The 13,823-nt window shown below is 39.5% G+C and overlaps 1 protein-coding gene across 3 annotated transcripts in view; it reads right to left on the minus strand.

The window, feature by feature from the left end:
* The window catches only part of RPRD1A (regulation of nuclear pre-mRNA domain containing 1A), a 77,150-nt gene extending 67,003 nt beyond the window's left edge, over positions 1 to 10,147 (minus strand). For all 3 annotated transcript variants that reach the window (XM_004752290.3, XM_004752289.3, XM_004752291.3), the window contains exon 1: positions 9,827 to 10,147. In XM_004752290.3, coding sequence (XP_004752347.1) covers positions 9,827 to 9,977 — 151 coding nt within the window. In that variant the 5' untranslated portion in view covers positions 9,978 to 10,147. The remainder of the gene's footprint in view (positions 1 to 9,826) is intronic.
* Between the last annotated feature and the right edge of the window lie 3,676 nt (positions 10,148 to 13,823).

A 13,823-nucleotide genomic window follows, 5' to 3' on the forward strand; every position in this document is an offset into this window, starting at 1 on the left:
AAGAACAACAGTAGGACAGAAGTGGGGAAAGATGACATAAAGGGTTACTTAGTACAAACTGAGTCTATAAACACGGAGACTGGGACTAAAAAAAGGATCACTGAGTCATCAACATATTGATGGAGAAAACAGATATAGTAACTAAGGCACCAAATTATAAATATATAAAACAAAATTATTTTTAATCATTTAAGAGTTTTTATGTATTAGTTATAGCACATCAACTGCATTTTTAAAATTCTCAAACAATAACTTGGATTAAATCCACAACAAATACAGCTGATTTACTAACTAAATTATAGTAAATCTAAATAAAGTTGCTATATTATCAGCATTCTCCAGGAAAAATAATCAATAAAATGTGTATGTATATACATATAGAGAGATAACATTAAGATAAGTAGCTCATGAGATTATGTAGGCAGACAAATCCCAAGATCTGCAGGCAGCAAGCTGGAGACTCATGAAAGCTGATGGTATAGTTCCAGTCTGAAAACTGGCTCAAGATCGAGAAGAGTCCATGTTTCAGTTTGAGTCCAAAGGCAGGAAAAGAGCCCAGTCAGGCAGGAAGAGTTTCTTCTTACTCACAGGAGGGTCAGCATTTTTGTTCTTTTCAGGCTTTCAGTTGACTGTGGCCGACCCACAATAAAGAAGGGCAATCTGTTTTACTCAGTCTACAGATTTAAATGTTAAATCTCCAAATATCTAGCCGCCTGATGGACCAGTCAGGCTGACATATAAAATTAACCATCACAAGTTTGGTTAAGATAATAATTCATGATACTCTAAGAAAACTTAATTTTTTCATCAGCAAAACATGGTCCCTGACCACCCAAAAATTTTTAATTTGTTTTAAAAAAAAAATAATCTATAGGGGAGCCTGGGTGGCTCAGTTGTTAAGCATCTGTCTTTGGCTCAGGTTGTGATCCCAGGGTCCCGGGACAGAGCCCTACACTGGGCTCCCTGCTTGGCAGGAGGCCTGCTTCTCGGTCTCCCACTTCCCCTGCCTGTGTTCCCTCTCTCACTGTCTTTGTCTCTGTCAAATAAATAAAATCTTTAAAAAAAAATTCTATAAAAGAGAATACAATACACATAATTTGCACAAATACTAAAAACAAAACAAAACAAAAAACAAAAGCAGTTTGTTGACTAGGTAAGGATTTTAAAGCCATGCTCTTGAAGCAGAATGACTTTCATTGAGATGGACCAAAGTGTGCCATCACAAAGACCAACCACTGCAAGCCATTTTCTCAATTAATAAAAATACGTATTTTTTTCAGTTTTTAAGGTTTTTTGCATAATGCTGCTTAATCCTTTGACACTTACGTCTATTAGCCTATACTAGAATTAATTAAAATACATTTAGTACAGTTGTGTTTAAAATTAAGTGTGCATATCACCATGGTCTTTATAAAGTATCAAGAAGTTATAACCTTTATAAAGTATGAAGAAGTGATATCTGAACAAGTTTGAGAAAAGCCTATTTAAAGAATTACAATAAATACATGTAGAGTAAGACTGCACGGTTTGCCATTAAAAACACAATTTGCGGGGCGCCTGGGTGGCTCAGTGGGTTAAGCCGCTGCCAGCTCATTTCAAAAGATGTGATCGGGCTCTCTGTTTCTTTAAGCTGCCTACTTGTGATCTCTCTCTCTCTCTGACGTAAAAAAAAAAAAAAAAAAAAAAAATAAAAACACAAAAGTGTTTCTTTAAGCTAATGTATAATAACTCCAAAAAAAGAGTGGACCCTCTGACTCTAGACTTTATTTGGAAAAACAAAACAAGAATACACAAGACAACTGGGGGTCAGGGGGAAACCAACTTGCAGGGGGCTGGGCAGAAAGGACTGGGGTGGGGAGATGTCCTACCAGGTATGAAAACATACCAGAGTGTGATAGTGGTACATGAATAGAGACACAAATGAAACAGAAGGACAATAAAATTATACCAAATACAGATAAAAATTTTATAATAAAAGAAACATTTAAAATTTGTGGGAATAAAAATGAACTTTAAAAACGGTGTAATGGGGCGCCTGGGTGGCTCAGTCAGTTAAGCATTTGCCTTCGGCTCAGGTCATGATCCCGGGGTCCCAGGATGGAGCCCCGCATCAGGCTCCCTGCTTGGTGGGAAGCCTGCTTCTCCCTCTCCCATTCCCCCTGCTTGTGTTCCCTCTCTTGCTGTGTCTCTCTCTGTCAAATGAATAAATAAAATCTTAAAAAAAAAAATAAAAGGTGTAATACTCTCTCCTGTGTCAAATAAATAAGTAAAATCTTTAAAAAAAAAAAAATAAAAGAGGATTTTAGGGTCACCTGGGTGGCTCAGTGGGTTAAAGCCTCTGCCTTCGGCTCAGGTCATGATCCCAGGGTGCTGGGATCGAGCCCCGCATTGGGCTCTCTGCTCGACGGAGAGCCTGCTTCCTCCTCTCTCTCTGCCTGTTTCTCTGCCTACTTGTGATCTCTGTCAAATAAATGAATAAAGTCTTAAAAAAAAAAATGGTGTAATACACTAATGCCTATTACTTCTATAATGGCTATCACTTCAATCATGGTCTCTTAAGTCAGTGGAAATCACTACAGAAGAAACTAGAATATTTAGTAACATAAATTAATATTTACAAATTTTAATATTAAAAAACAGATCCATCGTAAATGTTCACCAGTAAAAGTAATGGTTATATAAATTTTGGTGCACCCATAAAACAGAATACATGCAGTAATCTTTTTAAAAGATTTTTTTATTTATTTATTTATTTATTTGAGAGATGGGGGGGACCCTCAAACAGACCCCTACTGTGTGTGTGGAACTGATGCAGGGTTCAATGCCAGGACCCTGAGATTATGAGCTGAGATGAAATTGAGAGTTGGACACAACCAACAGAGCCACCCGGACAACCCTGTTGCTCTAACTTTTTTAAAGGAGGCAATACCATATACACAAATATGCAACAATCTGAAATATATATTAGAAGAATGCAAAGCAAGAGAAGTCTATATGTTAATCTATATAATACTCTACCATCTGTCCAAGCAAGATAATGAAATTATAACATATAAATTGCTATATATACATAGAAAATTCTGGAAGAATATACAAATTGTTAACAAACTGATTCTAGGTGGGGAAAATGCGTAGGTAAGGAAGGGAAGAAAAATGGAAAGGAGTCTTACTCCTCTCTTTATAAACTTTCTTCCCTTTCGAGTTTTATTTTTTTGGGCATGTTATTAGTAAGATACTGCTATATATTTTTTAATACACCTGGGAAGTCCAGGCAATTAACATAAGCATAGTGAAGTTTTTACTTAATTTCTCAGTTAACAGAGTATGGACTATTAGAGAAGGGACTAAGGAAAAGCTGTAAAAAGAAGAATAAGACTAATAGGTGCCTGGTAGCAGTCAAGAGTTATGCTACAGAACCAAAAATGTCCAAAAAACCTAGGTCACAGCAAGGTGACCATAATATTAATCATTATAATCCTCTTAATGCATTTTACAAACAAAAAGATTTAAAATATCTTAGGCGCACCTGGGTGGCTCAGTGGGTTAAGTCTCTGCCTTCAGCTCAGGTCATGATCTCAGGGTCCTGGGATCAGGCCCCACATTGTGATCTCTGCTCAGTGGGGAGCCTACCCCCCCTCTGCCTGTCTCTCTGCCTACTTGAATAAATAAATAAATAAATAAATAAATAAAATAAAATCTTTAAAAAATTAAAGTATCTTAAATCACTTCAAGTTCTTTGTAGACATAGAACATTAAAAATTTATCTAGAGGCGCCTGGGTGGCTCAGTGGGGCCTTCGGCTCAGGTCCTGGTCCCAGGGTCCTGGGATCGAGACTCGCATCAGGCTCTCTGCTCAGCAGGGAGCCTGCTTCCTCCTATCTTTCTGCCTGCTTCTCTGCCTACTTGTGAACTCTGTCTGTCAAATAAATAAATAAAATCTTTTAAAAAAATGTTTTTATCTAAAATGTTTACTTCATTATCCTGCCTAGTTCCAAAAAGGAACCATGAACTGTTATATTTACAATGTCAAGTAACATTTGTTCTACATAAAACCACATTTAAACGACTAAAACAACAGTAAAAATTGCCCATATATTTTGTAAACTTCTGGTAAACTCTATTCATATTTTATATCTCAAATCAAAGAAGCTTTCCCCGATTGCCACCAGTCTAGTTTTCCAGTTATATTTCTTCTTTGTATCATTATTCAGGTACAATTAGTAGAGTCCATTTCCCTGACTGGTATGTAAGTTCCATGAAGACAGCTATGTGTGTCTTATCTGCTGAATCATCCTTGGTCTAGCAACAGAGCAGGAGCTCTCTCAATAAGTATTTGAGGAATGGGGTGCCTGGGTGGCTCAGTGGGTTAAGCCTCTGCCTTCAGCTCGGGTCATGATCACAGGGTCCTGAGATCCGACTCTGCTCAGCAAGTGGCCTGCTTCCCCTTCTCTCTCTGCCTACTTATGATCTCTCTCTGTCAAATAAATAAAATCTTTTTAAAAAATTTTTATTTTTGGAGAAAGAGAGTGAGAGAGCAGGAATAAGAGGGAGAGAGAAGCTGAAACAGACTCAATGATGAGCACAGCACCTGATATGGGGTTCCCTTCCGTGATCACAAGATCATGACCAAGAGTCAACAAAACCAAGAGTCAAACGCTCAACTGACTGAGGCCAATTCTATTGTGTTTGTGTGTAGAAAAGAGCCCAAATATCAGAGTTGCTTTGTAAACTCTGGTATGTTCATGGTCATTATTTCCATAGCAATGAGTAACATATAATTAGTGATATATGTTAATAGTTTTATAATTCAGCCCCAAACTTGAGTCAGAGATGAAAACAACTGCATTCAAAAGACAGTAAGTAAGAGAGTGAAGAAACAACTGCTGAATGAAAGAAAACGTTCACAAGTCTTGTAACTGATAAGGGACTAGTATCCAGAATACATAAAGAACACTTGCACCTGGGTGGCTCAATGGGTTAAAGCCTCTGCCTTCAACTCAGGTCATGATCCCAGGGTCCTGGGATCGAGCCCTACATCGGGCTCTCTGCTCAGCAGGGAGCCTCCTTCCTCCTCCTCTCTCTCTCCCTCTTCCTGCCTCTCTACCTACTTGTAATCTCTCTGTCAAATAAATAAATAAAATCTAAAAAAAAAAAAAAGAACACTTGTAACTCAATTAATAAAAAGACAAATAACCCAATTTGAAAATGGGTAAGGATCAGGGCGCCTGGGTGGCTCAGTCGGTTAAGTGCCCAATTCTTGATCTCAGCTCAGGTATTGATCTCAAGATGGTAAGTTCAAGTTCTGCACTAGGCTCCAGCCTGGGTATGGAGCCTACATTAAAAAAAGGGGTGAGGGGAAGATCTCAACAAACATTTCTCCAAAGACAACATACAAATGGCCAATAAGCACATGAAAACGTGCTCAAAATCCTTAGCCAACAGGGAAATGCAAATGAAAATCACAATCATTCAACAATTTACACTGAGCAAGGTGGCTATAATAAAAAAGACAGATAATACAAGTGTTGGCAGAGATGTAGAAAAACTAGATGCTCATGCACTGCTGACAGGATTGTATGATAGTCACTGTGGAAAACAGTCTGGCAGTTCTTCAAAAGGTTAAACACAAGGTTCCTATATGACCTAGCAATTCTACCCATAGGTGTATTTCCAAAAAATATGAAAAAACACCCACACAAAAATGTGTATGCAAATGTTCATAGCACTATTATTCATAAGAGCAAAACATGAAAACAACCCAAATGTCTATCAACTGATGAATAAAAAAATTCATATAATGAATTATTACTTGGCCATAAGAAGGAATGAAGTACTGGGATGCCATGCAGTCGGTTATTTGTCAGACTCTGGGTCTTGGCTCAGGTTGTGATCTCAAGGTCATAAGATCAAGCCCCATATCAGGCTCCATGCTCAGCTTAGAGTCTGCTTAAGATTGTCTCTATCTCTCCCTCTGCCCTTCCCACCCACTCTCTCTCTAAAATAAATAAATCTTAAAAAAAAAAAAAATGAATGAAGTACTGATAGATGCTATAATACAACATGGATGAGCCTGGAAAACATGCTAACCAAAAGAAATCAGTCACAAAAGATGTCATACTGTATGATTCCATTTAATAAAATGCTAAGAATAGGCAAATCTGCAGAGACAAAGTAAATTAATTGTTGCCCAGGGCTGGGGAAGGTGGAAGGGGTTAGGGATGATGCCTAAAAGCCAGTTTCTTTTTGGGTGATGAAAACATTCTAAAATTGTAGTAGCAGACTCATAACTATATGATACACTAAAAGCCACTGAACTGTATACTTTAAATGAATGAATTATGTAATATGTTAATTATATCTCAATAAAGTTATTATATGTCACCTAGTGGCTCAATCAGTTAAGCATCTGCCTCCAGCTAAGGTCACGTTCCCAGGGTCCTGGGATTGAGGCCCACATAGGGCTCCCTGCTAAGCGGGAATCTGCTCCTCCCTCTACCACACCCCCCCCCCAGCTCCTGATCTCTCTCTCTCTCTAAAATAAATAAAATCTCTAAAAAAAAAAAATTTTTTTTTAAAGCTCTTACAAAACAACAAGATCCTGAGGGAGACAAACCATGAGAGACTATGACTCTGAGAAACAAACAGGGTTTTGGAGGGGAGGAGGGTGGAAGGTTGGGTAAGCCTGGTGGTAGGTATTATGGAGGGTAGTATTGTATAGAGCACTGGGTGTGGTGCATAAACAATGAACTCTGGAACACTGAAAAGAAATTTTAAAAATAAATAAATAAAAATTTAAAAACAAAACAAAAACAACAAAATCCTCATGTTTCTGGTTACATTCTACTGCATTTCTCAGGGAAATTATAGCTATTTTAGTCTTCATAAAGGCCTTCGGGGATATCCCTCTAAAGAGAAATTCTTTTTCTTGTCCCCACTCCAGAAATTCTTTCTTTGAAGGATGCAAAAATAAGGAAGGTAGAAGAAGAAAGGAAATCTTCCAAACTGAATGATTACCATGTGTGACATTATCGTGTTACCTATTCCTTCTCATCTTTGAAACAGTAATTTTTCCTACTAGTGTCACATTTTTGTCTTCTTTAAACATTTCAAGAAACTAAAGAATGCCACACTTAACATAAAATGTTATGTGTTATTTTATTCATTTGCTTCTTTACTTCAAGTTTGATCAATTTGGTTTTTTAAAAAGATTTTATTTCTTTACTTATTTGACAGAGAGAGAGAGATCACAAACAGGCAGAGAGAGAGGGGAAGCAGGCTCCCTTGCCGAGGAGAGAGCCCAATGTGGGACTTGATCCCAGGACCCTGAGATCATGACCTGAGCTGAAAGCAGAGGCCCAAGCCACTGACCCTCAATTCATTTTATAAACACTTATTTTGTAGAGATAACATGAGGGTTCACGATATCACTGTAAGATGGCTAAAACAATGCCTGATGTTCAGTAAATTATTCATTCTCATTCTCATTACATTACAGGCAATGCAGGATCCTAAAGCTGAAGAAGAGAACTACAGAGGAGGTGGGGGGACACAAAGACTGCGCCCTACAAAAGTATAGTCATATCAAAGAAAGGAAACTTTTGGCAGATAATCCAAGACCAAACAAAACGGCAGTCAGTAGCAGCAGCAGCAGCATGATCATCGCCACTACTACCACTATCACCGTCATCACCCAACACCACTCTCCTCCTAATGCATCTTTTTATAGGCCTTAAGTTTTTCCTAACTATGAAGCTTCTATGTATGGAAATATCCCCAAGCCCAGTAAATATCACCTTATCACTCTCCCATATGTATCAAATTTTTGAAAAAATAAATGAAATATACGATAACACAGATCCACTTTCACTTCCTCTCTCCCTTATGGTAACCACTATCTTGCAACACGATGTTAATCACCACTATGCATGTTTTAACTGTAACTACAGGTACAAAACACAGAATTTGTTTTGTTTTTCAAACTTTAGCAAATAGCATACTGGTCTGCACCTTGCCTTCTTAGCTCAACATTTTGCTTGTTTGTTATTTTTTAATTCAATCATATTGTTTCATGACAACTGCTGGTCAGTATTACAGTCTATGAATATTACAATGTATTTGTCCATAGTCTCAACTAATGAGATATTTAAACTGTTTCTAATTTTGCTACTAAGAAGCTGCAATAAATGTAATTTCTTGAGCACAGGTACTAGTTTTCCTAGAAGAACTGCTAGGTCAAATACTATGTACCTTCAACTTCATTAGAGGTCACTAGGTTGATCTTTTTACACTCCAACCAGCATTGTAAGAGTGTTCCTGTTTCTCCTCATCCTCACTGATTCTTGGTATTGTCATACTTTTACAAACTGAAGATTATAAAGTGGTACCTCATCGGTTTATTTTTTCCTGATTATTAAGTATCATTTTTTGGCCTTTCAGGCTTCCCCTCATGTGAAATGCCTTTAACAGCATTACTATTTTTCTGCTGATTTGTAGTAGTTCTTAAGACAGTTTGGGTACCAATCCTTTATTGATTTTATGTGTTTCCAAAATCTGCAGCAAAGACAATTACTGCCTTTTCAAAGTTCACAGCTATTTTCCAGACGTTTATACCTAGGTTTCTCAAACCTTTCTGAACCCTCACAGATGAAGAATTCCTCCTTGAGTGCCAATACACATGCACTTATATATGAACTGAAAAACAAGGCTCTAAGTCCATTTCTCCTAAGAGATTAACCACAAGCAAATACACAAGGACAGTTCTTCTCCACTTCCTATAGCCAATGCCACATTTTAGCGCTCATATTAACACATGATAGGGCTTTCATATGGGTCAGTAATCAAGCATCTATTTTGAATAATAAGTTGTTAAAGCCCATAATTAATAACCATCATATCAATACATCGGGGGGTCTGAAACAGTAACAAGGAGTGCCGTTCTCTCTCTCCAATAAATTAAGAATTAAGGTGCCAACCCAGACCCAAACCCAAATAAAAATTTTAAAATTTTTAGTCACACTAACATACATAGTTCTTACAGATACAGTTGCTCTGCAGAAGTGAAATAATTCTGAATATTTTAGTGAGAGCACATACTACTCTTAAAAGTTAACTTCATTTACAGGAGCACTAATGTTTTGCAAAACAAGTACACTGCCCTAGAAGTATATAGTCACAGAGCACGAAAGGACTTTAAATCACTCAATCTAACTCCTTCATTTTGACGTGAGGCAACTGCAATCCAGGCAGTTAATAAATTCGCTGAAACCTAGTCCTCTAAAATTACCAACAAATCTACAAAAAAATCCACTGCATCATGCATGGATGCAATTTCAGATTCCCCGATTCCAAAACTCTGATTCCGCTATTAATTTTACAAGACTGAGTCGACGTGTTATAGAAATGATGGAATTAACTCCCAACCCCACACCAATCTGTTTTCCTTCCCACTTCCACTTCCCTTTTCCAGCCCTATCTTCCATTTTATCTACAGAATGAAAGAAAATACCTGACTGCCCGAATTTCTGGCCCTAAACAGGGAAAGAGCCCTGAGCCCCTGACTGTTGCCTCCGTGTTAAATCAGAAGGGCTTTGGGTTCTGTTTTGCATCCTTCGTTCCCTACGCAGTAATACCTACAGTAAGGCGCAGATTCTGCGGGAAGCGCGGCGCACGCCGCTCCTCCCAGCCCGCGGACCACCGACGCCGGGGAGCCGGGGGCGCCAGGTAGGGCGGTGCCGGGCAGCAGGGAGCTGGGGTCGCTGGGGGAATGGGGCTGGCAGGGAAGGGGGCCCGGCGGCACCAGGGAACAGGCCGGCGGCGGGGCGACTCACCTTTACGCAGCTCCCGCTCCCACACGGTGACGATGGGCCGCGAGTGCTTGCGGTGGTGGATGAGCCACAGGGACAAGGTCTGCACGCTCTGCTGCGAGTTGCTCAACTCCGACAGCTTCTTCTCCAGCGCCGCCTCAGAGAAGGCTGACATCCCTCCGACACCGCGTTCACGCCGTCCCACGCGGTGGGGCTGAGGGGAGGAGAGTTTAGCCGCCCGCGCCGCGGCCTCGCCCCCTCACCCCACCCTTCCCCACGCCTTCACCACCGCGGCCGCCACATCCAAGACCGGCCGCAAACCAGCAAGATGGCGTCTGGCCGGCAGTGACGTCAGGGCCCATCCACGCCCCGCCCTCGGAAGAGGCGAGGCCAAGCGGCTGGTCCTCGGCGCGAAAGGGCGGGGCCAAAACTGGCGCTTGGGTGGCACGTGGGGGCGTGCAGCCTGGGTTATGGCCAGGGAAGGGGTGGAGCTAGCCCAACCGGGACTTCTAGGGTAAAATTATCTGCTGAAAACGAATTAAAAATCTCTGCATAGGCGTGTAAATTGGTACAGCCAATTTGGAAGACTATTTGGCATGATATATTACATTTTCATAATTGAACCTTCCCTGTGACCCTGCAATTTGGCTAACTCCCTTCAGGGATAGGAAAACAGCCGCAGGTTTGCACAATGAGCTGTATGCTAGCTGTTCAGTCTGGCTCACTAACTCTAAAGAGGTGGGACGTTCACAGAAGGTAAATGGCTAGATTAATGGTGAAACTGCATAGTATAGAATACATATAGCAGTTTAAAAGATTAATAAATCCAATGGTGGGTTGGAGGGGTTTTTTTTGTTTTGTTTTGTTTTAGCGTGTAAAATATAGTATAACATTGGTTTTATGAAAGTGTATATTGTGAGGCACCTGGGTGGCTCAATCGGTTGACCCTCAGTCTCTTAATTTCGGCTTAGATCGTGATCTCAGCTTTGTGGGATGGAGTACCCCCCTCTACACTGGGCTCCCTGGTCGCTGCGAGTTGCTCAACTCCGACAGCTTCTCTCTCTCCCTTTTCCTCTGCCTCTCCTCCTCCCCCTGCTCATGCTCTCTCTCTAAATAAATAAAGCTTTAAAAAAATAAAAGCATATATTTTATATGAATTCATAAGTATGTAAATGCATGGCAAAAAGTCTGGAAGAATACACACATTAACAGTGGTGTCAAAGTCAGGATCAGAATTGGAGCCCTTGAGCTGTGGTTATATTGTTTTCATTTTTTACAAGAATGGGTTCATGTATTTCTTACATAATTAAAAATTACTTTCAGAAATCTCATAATTGAGCATTTCGGGGTGCCTGGGTGGCTCATTTGGTTAAGCGTTTGCCTTTGGCTCATGCTTGATCCCAGGATTCTGGGATCAAGCCCTTCCTTGGGCTCCCTACTTGCTGGGGAGGCTACTTCTCCCTCTGCCCCTCCCCCTGCTCATTCTTTCTTTCTCTCTCTCCTAAATAAATAAATAATATATTTTTTAAACCCAGCATTTTGATATGTGACAAATGGCTCATGATGTATGATAAATCCATACATTTTGACATAGTACTATGAGTTCACAAAGGGAACACAAAGATACTGTCACATTCCAAATATAAATATAAACTTCAAGAAAGATAAATAAAAACCCACAGGAACTTTTTTTTTAAATATTTTGTTTATTTATTGGACAGAGAGAGAGATCACAAGTAGGCAAAGAAACAGACAGAGGGCAGGGCTGGGGAGGGGGGAAGCAGGCTCCCTGCTGAGCAAAGAGACCCATCTGGGGCTCCAGTCCAGTACCTGAGATCATGACCTGAGCTGAAGGCAGAGGCTTAACCCACTGAGCCACCTAGGGCCCCAGGAATTATTATCTCGTGAGAAGGACTGTTTTAAGAACTTTGCACCAACTAGGCATCAAATATGTTTTTTTGTTCAATTATAGTTATAGATCATCATTCCCATTTTTAATGTTACTACAAGGTTCAAAAAAAATATCTCACGATGTGAGATAACTCTCCTCTCTCTTCCTCTTACTCCAATATCTATTCATGTCTCTTCATGCTTCTTTCCCAGTTGTGCAAACTTTTGGTTTACTAATCTGTTTAGTCCAGTTTTTGCCTGAACTTAGGCAGAGTTTCACTTACCTGTCTTCTGAGACCTCAGTGTATCTTCAACACTATTCCCTCCCATGAACCCTGCAGCCACCAAAATTGTTACATATCATCTCTCAAATTATGTTTTCACGTAAGATTCTAATTCTTCACACTCCATTCTTTGTCTCAATTCTACCTGAAATTTAAAGGCCACCGTAAATTCCACCTTCTTTTCTTTCTCAACGAGTCCAATGTATGTAAAAAGTTCCTTTCTGTATTATTTACTGATTTGAATACCTTATTTAGAACTTACACTACTAATCTGTATTATTTATAATTATATAGTTTATATATTCTCTGCCCTGCTAGATTTTTTTCTCAGTGACTCAGCCAAAGCACCAGCTCTTCTGTTTGTTTTAGTCCTCAGTCTGATTTGGCCGCCCCTGCTATGTAATACAGCTTTCCATACGGAGCTGTTAGATCTGTATTTGTTGGCATTGTTTTATTGCTGTGTTTTCAAAATATTGGTTGTAACTGCATTTGCCCTTAGATAATTTTTTAAAGTATTTTATTTGTTTATCTGAGAGAGAGAGAGACAGAGCATGAATGGGGGGAGGGGTAGAGGAAGAGGGAGAAGCAGACTCCCTGCTGAGCAGGGAGCCCAACACAGGACTCATTTCTAGGACCCTGAGATCATGTCCTGAGCTGAAGGCAAATGCTTAATCTACTGAGCTACCCTGGCACCCTTGCCCTTAGATAATTATAACTTATTTTCATAATATCCTCTGGCTATACTTCTTGATTTTGTCTTTCCAAATATAGGCCTCAAATTCAGAATAATGTATTTTTTCTGTAAACTATCTTTGGCTTTACTGGAATAGCCACTAAGTAACAAAGAGATGTGCTCCTTCAACTTAAAAAAAGAAGTTTATTGCAAGAAGAGACTATAGGCCAATATTGCTTATGAATATAGATGCAAAAATCCTGAGCAAAATATTAGTAAACTCAATCCAGCATCCTATTAAGAGTACTATTCATCATGGCCAAGTGGGATTTATCTTAAGAATGTAAGGGTGGTTCAACTACAAAATTCAATCAACATTATACACCATATTAATAGAACGAAGGAAAAAACAAATGATAATTTCAATTGATAAAAAAAATCCAGCATCCTTTCATGAAAAAAACAAACAAAACAATGAAACACCTCATCAAAGTAAGAATAAAAGGAAACTTTCTGAACATAATAAGTGTATGAAGGGGGATGCCTGGGTGGTTCAGTTGGTTAAACGACTGCCTTCGGCTCAGGTCATGATCCTGAAGTCCCGGGATTGAGTCCCGCATCAGGCTCCCAGCTCCACGGGGAGTCTGCTTCTCCCTCTGACCTTCTCCTCGCTCATCTTCTCTCTCACTATCTTTCTCTCTCTCTCAAATAAATAAAGTCTTTTAAAAAAAAATAAGTGTATGAAGGGTGCCTGGTGGCTCAGTTGGTTAAGAGTCTGCTAAATTGGTTAAGAAAGCCTGCTTCTCCCTCTCTCTCTGCCTGCCACTGCCCCTGCTTGTGCTCTCTCTCTCTCTTTCTGTAAAATAAATAAAATCTTAAAAAAAAAGAGAGAAAGTGTACAAGAAAACCCATAGCTAACATTATATTCAGTGATTTAAGACTGAAAGCTTTCTTCCTAAGATCAGAAACAAGACAAATACATGCATTTTTGTCACTTCTATTCAACATTATACTGGAAGTTCTAGACATAGCAATTAGGTAATGAAAAGAAATACAAGGTATCCAAATTGGAAAGGAGGGGGTAAAATGATCTCTATTTGCAGAAGACATGATCTTATACATTAAAAACGCCTAAAAAAAAATCCTAAGGAATCCACAAAAGCACTAGAGCTAA

This window comes from Mustela putorius, unplaced genomic scaffold, assembly GCF_011764305.1.
Source record: "Mustela putorius furo isolate JIRA1106 unplaced genomic scaffold, ASM1176430v1.1 tig00003858_pilon_pilon_pilon, whole genome shotgun sequence".
Lineage (NCBI taxonomy): Eukaryota > Metazoa > Chordata > Mammalia > Carnivora > Mustelidae > Mustela > Mustela putorius.